Source organism: Arabidopsis lyrata (assembly GCF_000004255.2).
Source record: "Arabidopsis lyrata subsp. lyrata unplaced genomic scaffold ARALYscaffold_5, whole genome shotgun sequence".
Classification (NCBI taxonomy): Eukaryota; Viridiplantae; Streptophyta; class Magnoliopsida; order Brassicales; family Brassicaceae; genus Arabidopsis; species Arabidopsis lyrata.
In genome coordinates, this window is record NW_003302551.1 from 20,915,129 (window position 1) to 20,933,931 (window position 18,803).

Here is an 18,803-nt window from a genome sequence, read left to right on the forward strand (position 1 = left end):
TATATTTATCTAAAATATGGAGAGAGAGAAAATGAGCATAAAATAACCATAAAACTCTACTCACTCTTCTTTTATTTTGGTACATACAAATATCATTAAAACAAAATATATCTTAAAATTTAACTAAACGAGCATTTATTTTGGTCCCAAAATATAATGAACAGAAACGGAAAAAAAAATCTACAAATCTAATATTTTTTTTTATTATTTTCCGAAATTTGTTTTTATACTACAAACGAACCATTATGATGTGTTACCTATATTGGCATGTATGTACGTAGAGAAGGTACATCTAAGGATTACACTTCACCGAAAAAAAGATATTTCTATAGACTATAGTCGTCCTCACATGTATATTTGTCGCGTATTACGAGTGGAAGAGAGTAGAAAAGATATTTCTATAGACTATAGTCTTCACAATTCACCAAAATACACTTCACTCAATTATGTATTTCTTTTTTTAATGGTCCAAGAAAACGACTGAACCGGACCCTTCAATTATTTATTCATTTGGACTCAAACTAGAGGAGGAAAATAAAAAATGAAACATTTCTATCTGTTTTCCATTATTCTGGCTATCGTTTTGGTGACAAGCTACATTGATGCCTTCACCAGAACCGATTTTCCAGAGGATTTCCTCTTCGGAGCCGCTACTTCTGCTTATCAGGTTCGAGTCTGCTACAACATCAATGGCAATTTGTTTTGTTCCATTTTTATTTGTTTTTTCTAAAATTTGAGTTTTTTGGGGGGATTTGTGGAAATAGTGGGAAGGTGCTGTTGATGAAGACGGAAGAACTCCTAGCGTCTGGGATACAAGCTCCCACTGTCGTAAGCTTTTTTTTTGTTTAAATTTTGAGTCATTATTCGGCGTTTGTATGAGAAAATTTTTTACTTCAAAAATTGCAGATAATGGAAGTAATGGAGATATAGCATGTGATGGGTATCACAAATACAAGGTTACTCTCTTTTCTTTGCCGTTTACTTGTCTAAGAAGTTATCGGCTCTGTTTTTTCAAATTCAATGTTATTGTAACTTTTGCAGGAAGATGTTAAGCTGATGGCTAATATGGGCTTAGAAGCATTCAGATTCTCCATCTCTTGGACAAGACTTATACCTAGTAAATGCCTCTTCCTGGTTTCTTGATTTGCAAGTAACTAACGATATTGTCCCTGACCTCTTTAAACCCTTTTTGTCTTTGTCTATGTTAATTTTTCAGATGGAAGAGGACCCATTAACCCAAAAGGTCTATTGTTTTACAAGAACCTCATTAAAGAACTACGAAGCCATGGTGAGGTTTTTGTCTTACCACTTTGTCGCAAGTCGCAACTAAAGCCAATTAATAGCTTCTGACAAATCTTTTGGCAAAACTATTATTTGCACTTTAACAGGAATCGAACCTCACGTTACACTTTATCACTACGATCTTCCTCAGTCTCTTGAAGATGAGTATGGAGGATGGATCAACCGCAAAATAATGTAAAGGATCAAAGAAGATTATGACCTAACAAAGTCACTTTTTAAAATATGAACAGGAAATAAACAATGTTGTTTATTTGTTATATTGCAGAGAAGACTTCACTGGTTTTGCAGATGTATGCTTCAGAGAGTTTGGGGACGATGTGAAGTTATGGACTACAATCAACGAAGCTACAATATTCGCCTTTGCTTTTTATGGCGAAGGAATAAAGTTTGGACATTGTTCTCCTACCAAATACATCAATTGCTCTACCGGAAATTCTTGTATGGAAACATATATTGCAGGCCATAACATGTTGCTAGCTCATGCCTCTGCCTCAAGTTTGTATAAATTAAAGTACAAGGTATTCATATTTATCTCTTTTTCGCTCTTAAAAACTCTCCACCAGTATGAACGTAATCCATGGTGCAGAGTAAGCAAAGAGGATCCATAGGCCTTAGTATATTTGCATTGGGGTTATCTCCTTATACAAACTCCAAGGACGATGAAATCGCAACTGAAAGAGCTAAAGCTTTCCTCTTTGGCTGGTGAGGAATAAGCTTTCTTTGTTTTAAAAACTTGAGGACAAAATCTGAAGACTTAAATTGATAATTCAGGATGTTGAAGCCTTTGGTATATGGGGACTATCCGGATGAAATGAAAAGAATCTTGGGATCGAGATTACCGGTTTTCTCAGAGGAAGAGTCGGAGCAAGTGAAAGGGTCATCTGACTTTGTAGGAATTATTCACTACACGACAGTCTATGTCACAAACCGACCCGCACCTTATATATTTCCCAGTAGCACTAACAAAGGCTTCTTTACAGACATGGGCGCGTATATTATTTGTATGCCAAGTTTATTTTCATCATTATTCAATCCTTTTTTTTTTTTTGAAACTCTCTTTAATTTAGAAGTCTTTTTCTTTGGACAGCCGCTGGGAATTCTTCATCATTCGAGGTAAGGTCCTGCAAATCTGCAGAACACACATATGTATTTATGCCAAAAGCTCTTGTTTGATCTTCTTGAATCTGGAGATTTTCCTTACCCAATTGCTTTCTTGAAGTTTGATGCCACTCCATGGGGTCTGGAAGGTATTCTTGAGCATCTAAAGCAAAGCTATAACAATCCTCCAATCTACATTCTTGAAAATGGTACACTTCATTCTATTTTGTCTTCTTGCTCTGTTTTTGTCTTTTTGAAACCACACCTTTTTGTTCTCAAGATTCTTCAAATCGCACCAAAAAACAAAAACAGGTACACCGATGAAACACGATTCGATGCTACAAGACACACCAAGAGTTGAATACATTCAAGCTTACATTGGTGCAATGCTCAACGCCATCAAGTATGATCATCCTTCTTCAAATCTTAGTCCTCACATTAATATATTATGACTTTATAATTCATTGGTTTAGTTCCGGTTTACTTGACTCTCTCTTTGTGCCAAATCTTTTGACTGGTCAGGAATGGATCGGACATGAGAGGTTACTTCGTATGGTCGCTGATAGATTTGTATGAGATAACGGTTGGTTATACAACCAGCTTTGGAATGTACTATGTGAATTTCAGCGATCCTGGTCGCAAGAGGTCGCCGAAACTCTCTGCTTTTTGGTACTCAGGTTTTCTCAAAGGTACAATTGATGTTGCTAAAGATATTACTCAGCTTCAGAGCAACTTCTCTGCAGGCTCGTCTTCACTGTAATGTTTTTAAAATAAAGGATCCTGGTTTGGTTTGATATCATCTATTCTATGATAAAATAAAACCTCAGGGATTTGCATATGAATAATGATGTGTCTTGTGAGATCAAAATGAGTCGCATGGATTCTGGATGATTAGTAAAAAAAAAAAAAAATAACACTCACACACAATCAAAAAAGTCACAAAGGGAGAGAGAGAGACACAAGCTCTAATGCCTCAAAATTTAACGGCTATGGAAAGAATAATATTTTGGGCCTCGCATCACAAAAGCGCATCTGGTGTAATGGTATCATAGTACCCTCCCACGGTTCTAATCAGGGTTCGATTCCCTGGATGCGCAAACGCAAAAACAACACCCAAAAAACGAAACAAAAACTTGATATCATAGAAAACAAAAAAGACGCAGTGAGAATCTTTGGATCAATTTGTGGTGGGAGCAACGGTCAAGCCAGGAGAGACTTTAAGAAAAGCCGGACGAGAACAGAGATCTTCCCACCACGCCTTGACATTAGGACGGTCGTTGATCAAACCGGCATGACTCGTCTTCATGAAGTAGTAAGTGTACGGAACGTGGTGGAGATCTGCAAGTGTGTAAGTATCTCCGGCTAAGTATTTTGTCTTCCCAAGTCTCTCTTCGTACACGTCGAGTACTTTCCCTAGCTTCTCCAGATTCTTCTCTACGATGGCTGCATCAGGAGATTCGCCTTGAAGCGGCACCACAATGAGCTGGTGGATGACGGCGAATATCGCCGGGTTGAAGTGGTGAGCCTCCACTTCCGACCATAACTTCACAATCGCTGCTTCTTTAGAGTTTTCGTGTCTTGTCAAATCCGTTCCTTTGTCTCTATGTTTCTCTGCTATATATGCAGTGATTGCCCTCGACTCTGTTTTTAATAGCAAAATATTGTTAAACTAAATTAAATCACTATGTCAAAATAAAATTTATGATAGTTATACGAACCAAAAAGAGTAAGATCATCGTCTTGTAGAGCTGGAACTTGGCCAAAGGGCTGCATCGAAAACAGATGATTATGAACATATAGTATACACATTCATGTTTTTTGTTTTTTTTTTTGGTATGAAAAAAGATTTCCGGTCCAAGCATCTGTGGTCTAGTGGCAGAGGAAGTTTTGGGAAAGGGTAAAACTCTCAAACCTGAGTTCGATTCTCCCTGGAAACAAAAACACATTTGTTTGGGAAGTCTGTCAGTTGGGCCTTGGCCCAATTGGTTTACCTAGTAGCCAGAAATGCAGGCGGCCTGACTACCCCTGCACTTAGTCGGAAGGCATTCCAAACTCGGGATAGGCAGAGTGGTAGCCCGTAAGGGCCTAACCGTTAACACGGTGGACTAGTCCACTATGTAGCACCTCGGTGCGTTCCTACCGGGGCCGACCGGATAGCCGATAGGGTTTAAAAAAAAAAAAAAAAAAAAAAAAAAAAAAGATTTCCGGAGTTATACACATTCATGTTGTAAGCATGTATGCGTATGATAGTAATGTGTTGAGAAATATGCGTACGTTCATGGAGAGAAAAGAAGGGAGCTTGTGGTGGCAAGCAAAGAGATTGACAGGGACAAGCTCGAACTCGGTGTTCTTCTCATGGAGGCAGAGAAGAACACGTGCCACGGACGCTGACATCTCATCTCCATATACCTTCATGGCCGTTCTTATTTTTTTGTTCTTTTTTATCAAAGAATGAGTCACACTAACTCTTAACTCGGGAGAAAGAGTGAGGAAGGTCTCAAGTCACAACTGTGGTCTCATTTGCTTCTCTATATATATATGACCTATGGTTTAGCAAAGAAAATATATATATATATATATATATATATGACCCCTATGCTTTGAATTTCGTAAAACCTAGCCAGTATGTATGTGGTCCTGTTTCTTGGACTTTTAATAACTATGTATGAAATATAAATCGAATCTAACATTAGGTTACGTAAGTACGCGAATCTTTCCAATTTTATACACATTATTTCAGAAGTTGGTTATTTTGAGGTCGCTTAAATTGATGGGTTTGAAATAGGATTCCTTTTTCTCGTGCCTCGAAACTTAGTTTACGAAATTCACCTGCCACAGTATCTAATTAATTTGCGTGCACGAGGCATTCAGTACACGTGGCCAATCAAACGAAAAAGGTTGATTGATCTGTATAAACCCCTGTTCTAAAAATCCCCGCCTAGACCCGATTACTCCCCGCTTAATCGCTAGGCCCACCCTATCCGCCTCGATTAATGACTAATCCCTTAAAGAAATCAGTCACCCGATTACTCTCCGCCTAATCCGATTACTTCCCGCCTAATCCGATTATTCCCCGCCTAATCCGATTATTCCCCGTCTAATCTTACATACCCCGATTATTTTTTAAATTGCTAGTATAAAAAAACTTTTTATTTTTGTTATTCAATCATTTAAATTGGGAGTTTATGTTCAAATTTTAATAAAAATCATAAATTTGTAATAAAAATCATAAAATTTGTCTCAAAAATACATTTTTATGTGTTTACTGCAATTTTGAAAATAATATTAGATTAATATGTTTTAAAAATATTAAAATAACCCTAAAACTAATCCCCGATTAATCCCCGATTTTAATCCGATTTTCCGATTAATCGCTAGGCCCATGCCGAGCGCCCGACTAGCGCCTAGCGATTTTTCAAACAAGGGTATAAACTAAACACTGATCGTTTTTACACAACTAAGTGAAATGTTTGGGAAGACACATATTGATGAGCCGTGAATCCTTTTTGGTTAGCGATCGAAGGTTTTTACAAATTATAGAACGACCCATTATTATATACACAACTATACATTGCATCAAATCTCACCGCTTAAGTAGCAGAGAGATAGAGAGAGAGAGATAAGGAACAAAAGAGAATAAGTACGTAGCTTTTAGAAAACTGAAGGCGGTTTCAAACAGTTGTGGTACTCAAGCTGAGACATTTCTCCGCCGTTCACCGGATCAAACTGGCATCTGTAGAAGCTGTTTAAGAACATCAAAGGAGGTTAACCCAACTACGGTAAAATCAAATCGAATATGCCATAAACAGAACAAATCATCAAGAATTCAAGTGCTTTATCAGCTTCTCAATTGCAATTTCGTGATTAAAGTTTGTCAATGGAATTATGTTTGCTTACCTCCCGTCCATGCCAAGAATAACAACGGTGTTCTTTTGATGGCCAAAGGCGGCTATGTACTGAGTTCCTTCAACCAACCTGAACTGAGCCACCGACCACTCCGAGCTGAAATACTTTGGTAACACTCCTAAATAAAGTAAAAGAGTTATATGCTTAATTATGTCAATGGGAGCTTTATGAGGGGAGTTTTCTGATCAAATATGCTGCTAAGTTGTGAAAGTAACTGATTTTTGGTTTAGAGCATTTACCTTTGAATAAAGACAGAGATGACGATGGGGATGAGGGAGTAGCATCAGGTGCAATTCGGGATGAGTCTTTCACTTGAGATCCGGAGTTGACTTTGAGACCAAAGACATGGACCGTTCCTTTGTCACTTGAGACAGCTAACCACTGAGCATTTGAAGAGAAGGCCAAACTGTAGATCTCCGCTCTATCCGCACCCCTCCTAACCTGTAGAGTCACATCACGGTGGGATTATTGTGCCATGGATTCCAAACTGATACGGCATTATTATAAGGATCACAGATACATTTGAGATTTCCTAAATATTAGAATCACAAAATTTCATATCTTATACATGATAAGTGATTCCGATGAAGATAGATAAGATAGATACTTGAAACTTTTTCTACGGAGGAACCGATGAAGAAAGGACTTAAGTCAGTGACTAATGAAAAGAAACAAGACTCAGTGAAGCTGTAGTGCTTTGTAATAACCATTGCTCTTGCTGATGGATTCATCAAAAACAAGGTATAGTTTTCAAAATATTACCAGGTTTACCTCAGTAAGCAAAAGATGCATCCTTTTCAACATCTAAGAACTAAAGATTTAAGGTGAAACGAAGTAAATTGACAGAGACGAAAACACTAAATTGATTGTACACAGGGTCAAAACTATCGGCCTCTATCACACACATCCAAAACCAGCAAGTAAATCAGCTCAAAGCAGTCACCAAGGATATAAAAGTGTACTTTTCTCAATCTCTAAGCTAATAATAGAAAGAAAATGTGAAATGAGATCATACAAATGCAGTACTACTCTCTTTACCTAGTGCATTCTCAGAACCAGAAACTACAAGTCAGTGACTAATCAACCAAATTTGCCAGCATTCTTACATCAATCAATAAAAGTATACAGCAGCATTCTGTGAATTAAAAGCGTACCTCTTGGCGCAAGGTTCCATCAACAGTATTGAAGACCCGAACCAGAGTACCCTTAGAGCTAGCTGTTGCCAACAAATGCCCATCCTGCGTGAGAGCGAAGCAAGCTATTCTCGAATCATGAGCCATGACGAATTTGGTCCGTTTAGAAGCGTAGTGCTCGATCCGAACTTGACCTTTCTGCAAACCTGGACATACCAATACCATAGAACCAACACCCTGAGAAACAGCACACAAACCCTTAGGGTTCGCAATGGTCTCAATCTGATGCATCAGCTTGAGGTCGGAGAAATTGTAGACAAAAATCTTCTGCTCCAGAACGACAATAATCCGATCCCTCCTAAGCCGGACCGATCTAACATCGGACCTGAAAGAGAGCTCTCCGATACATCGGCCCTGGTGATCATCCCAAATCATAACCTTATTAGGAGGATATTGAGGATCAGGTCCACCACCCACTAGGGCTAATATATTGCATCTGAAAAGCATCTCCACCACAGCAACACCACCGCCACGATCGAAATCACGCCGGAAAATCTCGCGAAACGGATCGCAATTAAGGATCCGGAAGCCACGATCAGTGCCGACAGCGAAGCAAGCATGGTCCTGGTTAAAGGAAAGATGAAGCACGGACGGAGGAGGCGTCACCGGTAAATTGGGCGTAGGTGGAGAAATAGGCGATTGATTAATATTAACGTCCCGATTAGAGTTCTGATTAGGCTCGTCGGAGTTGAGACTCATGGAGGAGAAGGAATCGAGAGAGTCGGTTTCGTCTCCGCGATCGCGGTGAGAGGGGAAAGTAGAATCGGAATCTGAGGCAGACGTGGGATCGGGATTAGGGTTGGGGTTTGGCCAGGAGGAAGAAGAGACGGTGGCCATGGAAGAAGGTATTCGAAGGAATCGTAAGAGAGATTGAGGAAGAAGAAGAAGAAGCGTGGAGAAGGAGGAATAGAGAAATAGGAAGAAGAAGATGACTTCGTGCTTTGCTTGTTGCCGTCATATCTTTCAGGCGGCTACTCGACTTATTTAACAAAAAAAAAAAAAAAAAAGAGAGGATAAAATCAAATATTACTGGAATTTTTAACTGAATCCTTTTTCTTTTGTGAATAACACCACATTTTTTTTTCTTTTTTTATGATAAAGACAAATTTTAAATTTAGATTCTTTGCTTTACGATTCATATCAACTCCTGATATAAATATTATAGACCCAATACTATTAACATTAGGTTATAAAATATATCGAAATTTTTATAAAATTGAAAATAAAATAAAACAAAGGTTATAAAAGATTCGTGTTTATTTTTTAGGGTTATTATTTGCAAAACACACACAACAACATAAAGAGATAGTGAAAAGAAAAACAAAACACACAAGTTGGGGGAAATGATGACATCATTATTAGTTAAACAGAATCTACAAATCTCCTCACCGACGACTAGTCTTGGAGACGTTGACATTTAATTAAAATCTGTAAGGACTCATCGGTGGATATAGTCCCGGTTGTGTCAGCGGCGGATCCACCGTAGAATAACCTTCCGGTGGACATGATAAGCCAGGAAATATAGATTGATACATTGTGGGTGGACTTCCCGGCATGTTACTCATCGGATAGCCATGAGGCGGATACACTCCGGGGAAGCATGCCGGTGGAAGAATCTCCGGCTGAGTAAGTGGTGGATAAATCGGTGGCTGAGAAGGAACGTGGTTGTAACTAAACGATCCAACACTTGGAAGCAACTGACTCAACACGGGTCCGTTCAACTGACTCAACACGGGTCCGTTCGAAACAGGCCGGTAGGTCGATACAGGACGCACCGGCACTTGAGCTGCGTACCGTGAGCAGCCGCCACCGGTCGGGACCCCCACCGGACCTGTGAACGAATAAGTGAAACTAATATCGCCTTTGGTTTTCCCGATTTGATATGTGACGTATCTTTGACCGGTCTTATCGTTTCCGAGATGATCCAAAAGCTCTTTCACCGAAACATGAACCTCGCCAATGTCTTTATCTACTCCTCCACGTTGCTCGCACTTGATCTTGAAAGTGATCACAAGGCGGTTAGCTTCAGCTAAGGTTTGGTCAATGGTGAATTTCATGACATCATTGCTCCATTTGGGGCTAGTTCCACCGTCTCTTGCCACTTGTGTCCGCTGCTCACGGTGGTCAGAGCATATTGGATCACCGGATAACTTCACGGCCACAAAAACATCCATCTTGGACACTTTCTTAAGCCCTTTTGCTGATGTCACCTTTATTTCTAGAGATCTCGTCCCCATTTTGATATTACCCAATGCAAAAGCTGCTTCTCTCTAGACGCATTACATATAGAAGTTGCAGAGAAGACTTAAGAGAAAGTCAATGACAACTATTTATAGAGGACCTTTTCATTATTCCATCCACTGTTCTGTCTTTAATATCTATCGAATTATGATTTTAATATACCTGTAAGAGTAATTATTACCATAAAAGAAGGAGTCTGTGTTTGATGAGCAAGCCAAAGGCATATTACAACTCAGTCAAAGGTAATAGACAAGAAAAAAGAAAAAATCCATTGCAAGAGCAAACAGAAAGTGAAAACAATCAAATGAAGTTTGGCACAACATACAGAAATCTTCAAAGAACCTCTTTTTATTCTTCTTCTCGTCTGCTAAAGATGCAAACTTTGGAGATAGGAGAAAAATTCTCTGACTAGTGCTGAGTATGAGTCCCATCCCCGGTTTCTTCGCCTTTCCTTGAAGCAGCTCTTAGTTTACGTTGTTCCTCTTTGTATATCCTGTTTCTTCGTTGGAACTAAATCAAAATACACAAATATCCCCTCCTCATCAGTCCATCTACCAAAAGCTTATACTAAGCAAAGAAGAAAGAATCAATATTGGAGACAACAAGAACAAAGCTTTTGATTCTCTCAAAATTTGACCCGCAAGCCTATACATTCAGTTTCATTCCTTGGAGTGGAGAGTCATATGTACGATTTCACCACATAGAGAACAGAGACAAGATCGTTCCATTTGAAAGATCAAACAGAGACAAGAGATGAAGAGTAAGCCTCAACTTCCAAACTTAACAGCTTAATTCATGGGCATGAAACTGAATCTCAGACAAAGGAAGTGGGGTATTGTATGAAGCTTATATCTTGAAGCTACCTCGTGAAAGCATCCACATTTTTACTAGTGAGATTGCAATTCAACTTTCTAGTTCCAAGCAAAAGAAAGCTTATGTTTTTTTACAGGTACATCTAATTAGAGACATCAATGGAAAACGAAACGACCAGATTTAGGGATCTAGGCATGACTCAAAATCGTGATCCAGAAACTATCAATGATCTAGGGTTTCGTACAGACGACCGATAACAGGACGAATCATCAATGAAATAGATCAATCAAACAATCAAAAGCGTGAATTGATGATCACAAGGAACGAGATTGAAGGAAACCCTAAGCAAAAGGAAAAAGGAGAAAGGTACCTCTTTGGAATGGTGAAGACACTCGAGGTAGTCTTCACGAAGAAGTGTACAATCTTTGGGCTCTCTGCAATGAGACATACATTCGCTGAAATCCATCCAGAAATCGTAACATCTCCCTTTGTTTCCCGTTATCCCCCACCCCGACGCCATTTTTCTCACTCTCTCTCTCGAATCCCAAATCCTGGAGAAATTTCGTCGTCTCTCAAGCAAGAAAGACTTCTTCGCCTGATTTCCAGGGTCCGATCGATTCGGGTTTTATCCAATTAGAACCCGATATAATAAATCCTTTAATGAGCCTTTATATTATGGGCTATAACATAAACACTTGATGGGCCCAACTAATTTCATCTGAATTCCGACAACCATTTGGCATATTCCACTGAGCAAAAAATGGGTGGCGCACAAATTTTTTTATATAGAACTTTTATTATAAATTTAAAATATTTCTATATTATTAAAATAGATATTTTGTTTTAAATAGTTAAAAACAAAATAATGAAGATAAAAAAAATTGACATTTAAATAAAGAGGATCAAAAAAAAAAATTAAAAATGAATATTATTAGAATAACTAATAAAAAAGAAAAAGAAAAAAAAACAACATTGAAGTGATTCAAGCCTAAAAAGAGTGAATTACTTTACATGATACCATCAAAGATCCCAAGTCATTTTTTATGTACTTATTACACACAAGAATTTATAAATCAGTGTAAAGCACATGTCCTACCACCTCATCCCTTTCATCCGCCTCGGGAAAGAGTCCCAAATATTTACCCATGAATGACTTTATCTTGGGTGGATGTTGGGACTCGTGAAAAGTACAAATCAAAAGAAAAACAAAAAACTGAAAACAAGCTTAAGCTATAAAGAAAATGTTAATATAATGACTTGTCATCATTAAATTACACTGTGCAAAACGAGTTTTCCTATCAACAATGTTATCCACGTAGTCCAAAAACAATGAAGTTAGGTACATGGTTCTTGTATTAGCAGGCAGAGTTGAGTAGTTGATGAAATAGTTACAATCAGGATCAGGACAGACGATAAGTTTTTTTGTTGTCAACTGATTTACAACTGAACCTCAAGAAAACAAACTAGAAATATTATTTCGAGAACCAACCTAAACATCAACACAAAATTAGTAAATCCATTACCTTCAACCCAATCATTGCAAAGATAGTGTCCACAGTTAAACTCACGACAAAAAACGATTGAGTTGCATAACAAATTGACCTTTCTTCATTTAAAATATTTGGAGCCACTTGTGCGCATTGCATAAGTAAAGATTGGGGCCTCAGCACAAAATTGTAATCGGCAACCAAAGCTGTCAAGTTCCATTAGTACATGACCAACAAGATCATTGTTGTGGATGGTATAATGTCTAAGGCATCACATGTCTCACTTATAAGAGAGAGCGAAAGAATTTTTCACATGTTAAAACTGGATTAAAAAATAATAATATTTTTGTTATAAAAATAAATTTAGTTTAATAATATATTTTTTAAAATAATAAGACATATATTTTTAGGTTTAAATATTGAAAAAGCAAAATTTCATCTAAAAATAATAATATTTTATTTTAAAAATAAATTTAGTTTTTTATTTTTTAAAACTAGTATTTAAAAAATTGATTTGATGATCATGTAATGATATAAATAATTGTAAAATACAATTTATTATGATAGAGTAGATACTTAAATTGTATTGCGAGATGCAATGTATGAGGTTCATATCCGGTTCATAAAAAAAAAAGTTACCAATTAAAAACCTAAAAAGATGTGCAGATTACTACTTATAATTTGAATATTATCAATAATATTTAATATTTATTCTTTACACTCGCATAAAAAATATGTAGATAACTCTATTTTTAACTAAAAATATTTTTATTTCTTTTCTAAAAAGATTTTAACATAATATTTGATTATGATAAGTTTTTTTTGGTAATTATAATATTATCATAAAAATTAAAACATATGATAAACACAATGCTTCAAAAATTACTGTTTGTTCACTTCTTGTGAAATATTGTGTAGGTACAAGACTTCGAGTGCTGTTATAATAAGAAGTTGGTGTTTAGGAAGGTAAAGGTGATTCAGCCTTTTAGACACTCGAGGTAGTCGAAGTGAACTCTCTGCAATGAGACATATATTCGCTAAAATCAATCCAGAAGTCGTAACATCTACTTTTGTTTCCCGTTACCCCCTCCCCGACGCCATTTTCTCTTTCCTTTTCCGTTTGGCAAATTCCACTGAATCAGTGATTTGGATCATCACAACACTAAGTTCACTGCGCTTTTCTTAGTATCCAAATACTATCATTCAAAACTAAAATTAGTCATTACACAGCACATAGCTTATTGCTTAAGAAAACCAGAGACAAGAAGCCTAACCATATTCGATTTACAAACAGTGAGATATAGCTTAGCTTAATATTCTCTACACTTTATGCATCAAAGATGATGTCTTTATGGCTTCCCGAGACGATAGGCAATAAATCTATCATCCCTAAAGAGCATCTCCGCGTCTTGAGGAAGAGTTATCTCCGGGTTCCACGGACGACAAACTACATGTTGGCCGGTTGGTATACTCAGGTGGCCAGTTCCCATTATGAGCTTCTTCTTCTCACTCTCATCTACACATGATGATGTTTCACTACCATCGTTTGTGGGATGCTGAGGCATACGCGAAGAACAAGCAGCAATGTTCCTCTTGATACCATTGGTAGATGATGCATTAAGAGTAACAACGTTTGTAGGATTCTGAGGTATAGGAGAAGAAGAAGCAGCAATGTTCATCTTCATACCATCAGTAGTTGGTGCATTAAGAGTACCATCGTTTGCAGGATTTTCAGGCACATGCAAAGCAACGTTAATCTCCTTAGCATTACTGGCTGGTGCACTATGAAGATCTGGAAATTCTGCACAGAATGAAGACTGTAGAGCATGAATTTTGAATGAACAACCATCTTGACCATTTAGCATAAAACTGACATTAGAATCCATTTCATGCAGTTAGAGTAAGGTTGGCTTTCTTATTTCATAGTTGTTTCCTACCAATCTCAGGAAATACGTCCCTCTGATTGGACCGCATGTTATAACAAAGGAAGAGAGATTTCCCTTTAACAAACAAACCAAAGCATTATTCATGTAGTGTAGGATTCAAAGAAGACTAACCATCTTCAGACACTTTCATCAACTTTGATGGGGCATCAGGGGTCATCACCACCTTGGAAGGTTGGGAATGGATCTCTTGTAGACTGCTCTTCACATTTGAACTTGCAGCTTCTTGTCTCTCACAAGACAAAGAAGGCGATGAGGTCTGGTTCGAGTTCCCTGCACATGATAGATTCTCACCAACTTGGTCTCGTTGGGCTTTTTTAACATTGGAACTATGCAGATAATAATATCAAATGGCTTTGAAACAAACAAACAACAATAGGAAAAGCAAAGGATGTTAGAAGGTTAATAATACATACCATTTTTTATACTCATGAATGCAATTTTAGCCGCACTCATCTCAGCCAACTTTTTGGTTTTTGCCTCATCTCCGGTGAAAACTTTCCCAGCAAACTCAACAGTCGAAATAAAAGTAGGCGAATGCGATGGACCAGAAGTAGCAGTTGCATAAACTGGTAACATAGAATTCTCTTTCTGAGCAATTTCTTGTAACAGGTTCTTGTAGGCAACATCAATCCCCTGAATAACAAAAAGATAGAACTAAAATTTAAACAATGTTGAAAGAGAACATAATTATTGTGGTCCAAAAAGAGTGGGGGAACTAGCCTCTGGACTCTGTGGCGTCAATGAAGCCAATGCAATTTTCGCAGCGGCATGTTCAGCCGATTTAAGTGTCGGAAAGAATTCAAGGCTCTGGAAAGTCTGTCCACAGAATGTAACCTTACATCTAAATCGAGGAGCATGAGGAGGCCCTTCTCGCTCATTGGCATACACAGGTAGCTCCAGATTATGTTTCAGGGCATATGCTTGCAATTGACCCTTGTATACATGATCCATCTTTATCTAAACTGGAGAAATAACCAAACATAAAATATCAATAAAGCATCTGAACCAAATTCCTCAAACATAAATGGCAAACGAAGAGACTAATTTCAGAATTGGTCAGACTCAATGATCTAGGGTTTCCTATAGAACTATAACATCAAAATAAAAAGCGAAATTAAAGCGTGAATTTACCATTACAAAACACATTTACCTCTTTGTAATGGTGAAGACACACTCGAGTGAACAATCAGACAATGCATTCGATTCATCCAGAAGCCATAAATAAATTGTCCCAAGGATACGACGAATGATTCGGGTTTTATCCAGCTGAGTCGGGTATGATCCGAATTTATCCATTAATGGGCCAAAAAGTGGGCTTATTCATGAACGGGCCCACTAAAATTTGGAACAGAAGATTGTCGGAAACCAGTTCCTAATTCCAATTTTAGTGACGGCGGAGGTTGAAAGGGGAAGGAGTAGAAATGGTGACCGGAGAAGCATTGATCGCGTACAGAGCTCTGCTCAGGGCTACAAGAAAATCATTCGCCGGTGATACCGAGATGCTGAAAGCTTCGGCGTCCGAGATCCGTAAGAAATTCGAAGAGAACCGCCTCGTGGCTTCCAACGCCGACATCACTCGCCTTCTCGAAGAGGCGCGTGAAGCCACGCAGTTCATTTCCACCATGATCGTCCAGGCCAAACTAAACGAACGCGGCGGATACGGTGCGTTTTGACTCATTTCACTCTTTTTTATCTTGCGCACCATCTGTTTGTTGAAATGCGTGAGTGAAACCTCATATCTTTGGGTATTTGATTTTTTTTTTGTGTTGTAGAGGTGAAAGCAAGTCAGGAACACGCAGGAGCTACTTTGGAGCTTCCATCAGAGGAGATGCTTCGGAAAAAATCTGTATGAGTAAGTCTCTCTCAATGACTTGCCCAGTCTGAAATTGGATTACTTGCCCCTTACTCGTTTTGTTTAATCGGGGAAAGGTGTAACCTTTTTTTGTCATTCTCTGTTTGTTTTCTCTCTTCACGGCCAAATTTAATCAATAAGAAATCCTTACATACATTTTTGGATGAGATTCGTCCATTTCAGATCAAGAATTACAGAATTTCACTTACATTCATGGCTAATATTGACTCTGTTGTTTGTTAGACTGTAGACCTGACTTTTCCACTTTTCTTGAATGGATTATCGTAGAAGCCTTGTCTTGTCGTAGAGACCCATCTCTTGTGTCATTTTCAAATCTTAGAAGCCTTGTCTTGTCGTAGAGACCCATCTTTTGTGTCATTTTCCAAATCCATGTCACTTATATTGTTAGATTGCTTAGGTATCATCTTTTTCTAGATTTCCCTGTACCGAGTCTGTGTTTGTGTGGCTTCACAGAGTCTGATGTGAAGTTTGAAAAAGAGTTGACGCTAGAAGAATGAAGCCATGATGGTCACTCTAGTTTTTCAAACCAAGAAAATACAACCTTAATTCTTGATACGAGGTCCGAGAAGTATGGTTCATTTTCCAATGAAAGCCACTACACAATCCTCTCTCTCCTTACCCCCATTCATGAGTGTCCATAGGTTTTGCTCAGAAGTCCTTTTTTATGATCTTCATGGTTTTATGTTCAAAGTTCTCTTATTAGTGTCTCAGTCATCTTCTTTCTGGTGTGCAATCCTTAGATTCTTGTGTTGATGAGCATTGTCTTTTGTTTCATAGGAATCATGTGAATCGCCATAACCACATATACTTTGTTCTCTCAATTCATGTGAGTTTGATTCAATTCTTTAGCTGTATTCATAAATGCTCACGCATTACGTAATTATGTTGTATATAAGAACTCACGCACGTCCTAAAGAAAGTAGCAATGTCGTGAATAAAGAAAAAGGTAACTAAACAAAAAAAAATTTGATTCGAAGAGAGATATGGTCATGGGCCTCATGGCGATGACAAAACTACATAATGTAGCTTTTTCGATGTAACGGACTAACGGTACTACTACTACAACCTCATTCCGTACACAACTAGCTCATCTTCCATTTATAAACACTTACTGATAATATATAACATATATTCGTAGCCATGATGAGATAAATTTATCATTTTTTTCATAGAAGAGGTACTACTCACTCTTCTTGTCACTACGTTGGGGAAAATCATGTTTTCAATCTTGGTTAAGTCCGCCTGGTAGAGTAAGGATTAGACCAATCACCAATAATTACCAAAACAATAAAGAAATAAAATAGACCAATCTCTAGTTTCGTTAGGTTGGAGTAGTTAGTTGAAAATGGTGGAAAAAATTGCTGATATTTTTATTCAACATAGTAATCAAATTAACTAAACCAATGATTTGCTATCGCCAAAACAACAAATTAATAACATCGAACATAGCGTTAGAACGAAACGTTGTGATCATAACTCCGACACCTACAAATGGACCGCCATACTTTTTTATACTTTCACTTTAAAACCTACCAAAACCCCTAAATTAAATTTATACGTGTCTATATATACGATCTCTTTCGTCGACACCAGTTTTGTATAAAAGATATATTACAGTTTTCTTACAACCCATGAAAAACCTCATGAGTTCTTCCATCACATTTGCACTTGTCTTCTTTCTCGTTTCTCTCAACCCAACATCATCATTACCGTCTAAACGCGAAAGCTACGTTCAAAACGCGTGTAGTGTTACACGCTACCAAGATCTCTGCGCTAAAACGCTATCGCCTTTTGCACCAGTCGCCAAGAACAGTCCCAGCAAATGGGCACGTGCCGGCGTTTCCGTTGCCATAACCGACAACAAAGACGTCCTTAGACACCTACTCAAAACGCGGCTTTCAACGATTGGGAAACGCGACCGAATCGCTTTGTCTGATTGCCGAGAACTGCTCCAAGATTCTCTTGATAGCCTGCACAAGTCCTTGGCCGTCCTTCGGACACTCAGAGCCAGCGAGTTTCAGCAGCAGATGAGTGATCTTGCCACGTGGCTTAGCACTTCCCTCACTGACAAGGACACGTGTCTTGATGGGTTTGAAAAGACGTCGACGAGGTCATCATCAACGGTCAGGATGATTCGTAAGAGAGTCACGACGTCTTTGTATTTGTCCAGCAATTCTCTCGCACTCCTCAACAAGCTAGCGGCTAATGGTTTGTAATCTCTTAAATCATAAAATTTCCCATGAACGTGTAAGATCATATTATTAATAAGGTGGTTCATGGGTGATCAACGATAAGTGTATCTATCTCATTTTAAAGGAATTATTTATAGGGAAAATGTTATGGGCCTAAGGTCATATATTGGGCCAATGTTATTAGTCCAATATTGTCGTTTTTATTTGACCGTCCAAGCCCAAGCCACCTACGAGTAACGAACCTCTCATAAAGTCAAACATGAGAAGAAGTCGGTGATAAACCTAATAAAGATGCTCAAAAGATATTTTTTTCTTGGTTTAACACTCGAAAGATTTTGTCCACCATTCGTTTTAGTCCTTTCATAAGCCGTTTAGTTTTAGTTCCTTTTAAATGGAAAGTTACGACAATAATTGAATTTTCTTCAAATCTTATGTTTAGGTACCAAATAGTAGGAAGTTGGAACTTTTTTATTGTCTTCTACACAATATATATCACCGTGTTAATTATATATTTGTTTTAATGTTAAGACCAATATATAATTTTTTTTTAACAAGATGCTATAATTTTGTCACTTATATATATAGTTTCATCATATAAGGGTCCTTCTAACATTATTATAGTTAGCTAGTCTTATTCCATTAGTTTTATATGGGTCACAAAATTCAATTGTTACTTATAAGAAAACAAAGAAGTTGATTAGAGGGAAAAAATAATTATTAATAATAAATTCAATTGGTAGCCATCACGAATC

The 18,803-nt window shown here is 37.8% G+C and overlaps 8 protein-coding genes across 12 annotated transcripts; 3 read left to right on the forward strand and 5 right to left on the reverse strand.

Moving 5' to 3' along the window:
• The first annotated feature begins 523 nt into the window (after window positions 1-523).
• LOC9312757 (beta-glucosidase 8) lies at window positions 524-3,242 on the forward strand. 2 transcript variants are annotated; one of them, XM_021025490.1, is made up of 13 exons: window positions 526-667; window positions 765-828; window positions 907-956; window positions 1,042-1,117; window positions 1,217-1,288; window positions 1,389-1,476; window positions 1,568-1,820; window positions 1,889-2,004; window positions 2,074-2,303; window positions 2,390-2,415; window positions 2,522-2,609; window positions 2,713-2,803; window positions 2,923-3,242. In XM_021025490.1, exons 1-13 carry the CDS (start codon window positions 542-544, stop codon window positions 3,158-3,160), a joined length of 1,518 nt encoding a protein of 505 aa, XP_020881149.1. In that variant the 5' UTR covers window positions 526-541; the 3' UTR covers window positions 3,161-3,242. The 2 variants fall into 2 exon arrangements, with proteins under 2 accessions (XP_020881148.1, XP_020881149.1); XM_021025489.1 differs by having other exon boundaries at window positions 524-667; window positions 765-956.
• A 113-nt stretch (window positions 3,243-3,355) lies between these two features.
• LOC9312758 (glutathione S-transferase F13) lies at window positions 3,356-5,311 on the reverse strand. Its single transcript, XM_002878429.2, has 3 exons — window positions 4,675-5,311; window positions 4,119-4,167; window positions 3,356-4,041 (listed from the first exon to the last, which is right to left on the reverse strand). Exons 1-3 carry the CDS (start codon window positions 4,813-4,815, stop codon window positions 3,578-3,580), a joined length of 654 nt encoding a protein of 217 aa, XP_002878475.1. The 5' UTR covers window positions 4,816-5,311; the 3' UTR covers window positions 3,356-3,577.
• A 574-nt stretch (window positions 5,312-5,885) lies between these two features.
• Window positions 5,886-8,480, reverse strand: LOC9314544 (autophagy-related protein 18a). The gene is made up of 4 exons (XM_021025492.1): window positions 7,461-8,480; window positions 6,546-6,747; window positions 6,298-6,424; window positions 5,886-6,142 (listed from the first exon to the last, which is right to left on the reverse strand). Exons 1-4 carry the CDS (start codon window positions 8,334-8,336, stop codon window positions 6,052-6,054), a joined length of 1,296 nt encoding a protein of 431 aa, XP_020881151.1. The 5' UTR covers window positions 8,337-8,480; the 3' UTR covers window positions 5,886-6,051.
• Window positions 8,481-8,763: 283 nt separating this feature from the next.
• On the reverse strand, window positions 8,764-9,800 carry LOC9314545 (protein SRC2 homolog). Its single transcript, XM_021026496.1, has one exon. The coding sequence runs from the start codon at window positions 9,734-9,736 to the stop codon at window positions 8,921-8,923; it is 816 nt and encodes a 271-aa protein (XP_020882155.1). The 5' UTR covers window positions 9,737-9,800; the 3' UTR covers window positions 8,764-8,920.
• A 78-nt stretch (window positions 9,801-9,878) lies between these two features.
• On the reverse strand, window positions 9,879-11,197 carry LOC9314546 (NADH dehydrogenase [ubiquinone] iron-sulfur protein 5-B). Its single transcript, XM_021026497.1, has 2 exons — window positions 10,924-11,197; window positions 9,879-10,250 (listed from the first exon to the last, which is right to left on the reverse strand). The coding sequence occupies exons 1-2, from the start codon at window positions 11,071-11,073 to the stop codon at window positions 10,149-10,151; spliced, it is 252 nt and encodes an 83-aa protein (XP_020882156.1). The 5' UTR covers window positions 11,074-11,197; the 3' UTR covers window positions 9,879-10,148.
• A 2,020-nt stretch (window positions 11,198-13,217) lies between these two features.
• LOC9314547 (double-stranded RNA-binding protein 4) lies at window positions 13,218-15,236 on the reverse strand. 3 transcript variants are annotated; one of them, XM_021025456.1, is made up of 5 exons: window positions 15,137-15,236; window positions 14,707-14,948; window positions 14,400-14,619; window positions 14,098-14,295; window positions 13,218-13,841 (listed from the first exon to the last, which is right to left on the reverse strand). In XM_021025456.1, the coding sequence occupies exons 2-5, from the start codon at window positions 14,935-14,937 to the stop codon at window positions 13,390-13,392; spliced, it is 1,101 nt and encodes a 366-aa protein (XP_020881115.1). In that variant the 5' UTR covers window positions 14,938-14,948; window positions 15,137-15,236; the 3' UTR covers window positions 13,218-13,389. The 3 variants fall into 3 exon arrangements, with proteins under 3 accessions (XP_020881115.1, XP_020881117.1, XP_020881116.1); XM_021025458.1 differs by having other exon boundaries at window positions 14,098-14,256; window positions 15,137-15,233; XM_021025457.1 differs by having other exon boundaries at window positions 14,707-14,943; window positions 15,137-15,206.
• Window positions 15,237-15,291: 55 nt separating this feature from the next.
• Window positions 15,292-16,403, forward strand: LOC9314548 (mitochondrial zinc maintenance protein 1, mitochondrial). 2 transcript variants are annotated; one of them, XM_021025460.1, is made up of 3 exons: window positions 15,313-15,648; window positions 15,759-15,838; window positions 16,313-16,403. In XM_021025460.1, exons 1-2 carry the CDS (start codon window positions 15,408-15,410, stop codon window positions 15,836-15,838), a joined length of 321 nt encoding a protein of 106 aa, XP_020881119.1. In that variant the 5' UTR covers window positions 15,313-15,407; the 3' UTR covers window positions 16,313-16,403. The 2 variants fall into 2 exon arrangements, with proteins under 2 accessions (XP_020881118.1, XP_020881119.1); XM_021025459.1 differs by lacking the exon at window positions 16,313-16,403 and having other exon boundaries at window positions 15,292-15,648; window positions 15,759-16,046.
• Window positions 16,404-17,087: 684 nt separating this feature from the next.
• Window positions 17,088-18,360, forward strand: LOC9312759 (pectinesterase inhibitor 6). Its single transcript, XM_002876645.2, has one exon. It carries the CDS (start codon window positions 17,491-17,493, stop codon window positions 18,073-18,075), a length of 585 nt encoding a protein of 194 aa, XP_002876691.1. The 5' UTR covers window positions 17,088-17,490; the 3' UTR covers window positions 18,076-18,360.
• The last annotated feature ends 443 nt before the right edge of the window (window positions 18,361-18,803 follow it).

Coding starts and splice junctions, on each gene's coding strand:
- LOC9312757 (XM_021025489.1), top strand. CDS start 542: ATGAAACATTTCTATCTGTTTTCCATTATTCTGGCTATCGTTTTGGTG. Junction 668..764: donor CCGCTACTTCTGCTTATCAG/GTTCGAGTCTGC, acceptor TTGTGGAAATAG/TGGGAAGGTGCTGTTGATGA. Junction 2,610..2,712: donor AATCTACATTCTTGAAAATG/GTACACTTCATT, acceptor AAACAAAAACAG/GTACACCGATGAAACACGAT.
- LOC9312758 (XM_002878429.2), bottom strand. CDS start 4,815: ATGAAGGTATATGGAGATGAGATGTCAGCGTCCGTGGCACGTGTTCTT. Junction 4,168..4,674: donor CTTCTTTTCTCTCCATGAAC/GTACGCATATTT, acceptor TTTTCGATGCAG/CCCTTTGGCCAAGTTCCAGC. Junction 4,042..4,118: donor CGATGATCTTACTCTTTTTG/GTTCGTATAACT, acceptor TATTAAAAACAG/AGTCGAGGGCAATCACTGCA.
- LOC9314544 (XM_021025492.1), bottom strand. CDS start 8,336: ATGGCCACCGTCTCTTCTTCCTCCTGGCCAAACCCCAACCCTAATCCC. Junction 6,425..6,545: donor ATCTCTGTCTTTATTCAAAG/GTAAATGCTCTA, acceptor TACTTTATTTAG/GAGTGTTACCAAAGTATTTC. Junction 6,143..6,297: donor ATTCTTGGCATGGACGGGAG/GTAAGCAAACAT, acceptor GTTCTTAAACAG/CTTCTACAGATGCCAGTTTG.
- LOC9314545 (XM_021026496.1), bottom strand. CDS start 9,736: ATGGGGACGAGATCTCTAGAAATAAAGGTGACATCAGCAAAAGGGCTT.
- LOC9314546 (XM_021026497.1), bottom strand. CDS start 11,073: ATGGCGTCGGGGTGGGGGATAACGGGAAACAAAGGGAGATGTTACGAT. Junction 10,251..10,923: donor GTCTTCACCATTCCAAAGAG/GTACCTTTCTCC, acceptor ATTTTGATTTAG/TTCCAACGAAGAAACAGGAT.
- LOC9314547 (XM_021025456.1), bottom strand. CDS start 14,937: ATGGATCATGTATACAAGGGTCAATTGCAAGCATATGCCCTGAAACAT. Junction 14,620..14,706: donor TGACGCCACAGAGTCCAGAG/GCTAGTTCCCCC, acceptor TTTGTTATTCAG/GGGATTGATGTTGCCTACAA. Junction 14,296..14,399: donor ATTCATGAGTATAAAAAATG/GTATGTATTATT, acceptor ATGTTAAAAAAG/CCCAACGAGACCAAGTTGGT.
- LOC9314548 (XM_021025459.1), top strand. CDS start 15,408: ATGGTGACCGGAGAAGCATTGATCGCGTACAGAGCTCTGCTCAGGGCT. Junction 15,649..15,758: donor AAACGAACGCGGCGGATACG/GTGCGTTTTGAC, acceptor TTTGTGTTGTAG/AGGTGAAAGCAAGTCAGGAA.
- LOC9312759 (XM_002876645.2), top strand. CDS start 17,491: ATGAAAAACCTCATGAGTTCTTCCATCACATTTGCACTTGTCTTCTTT.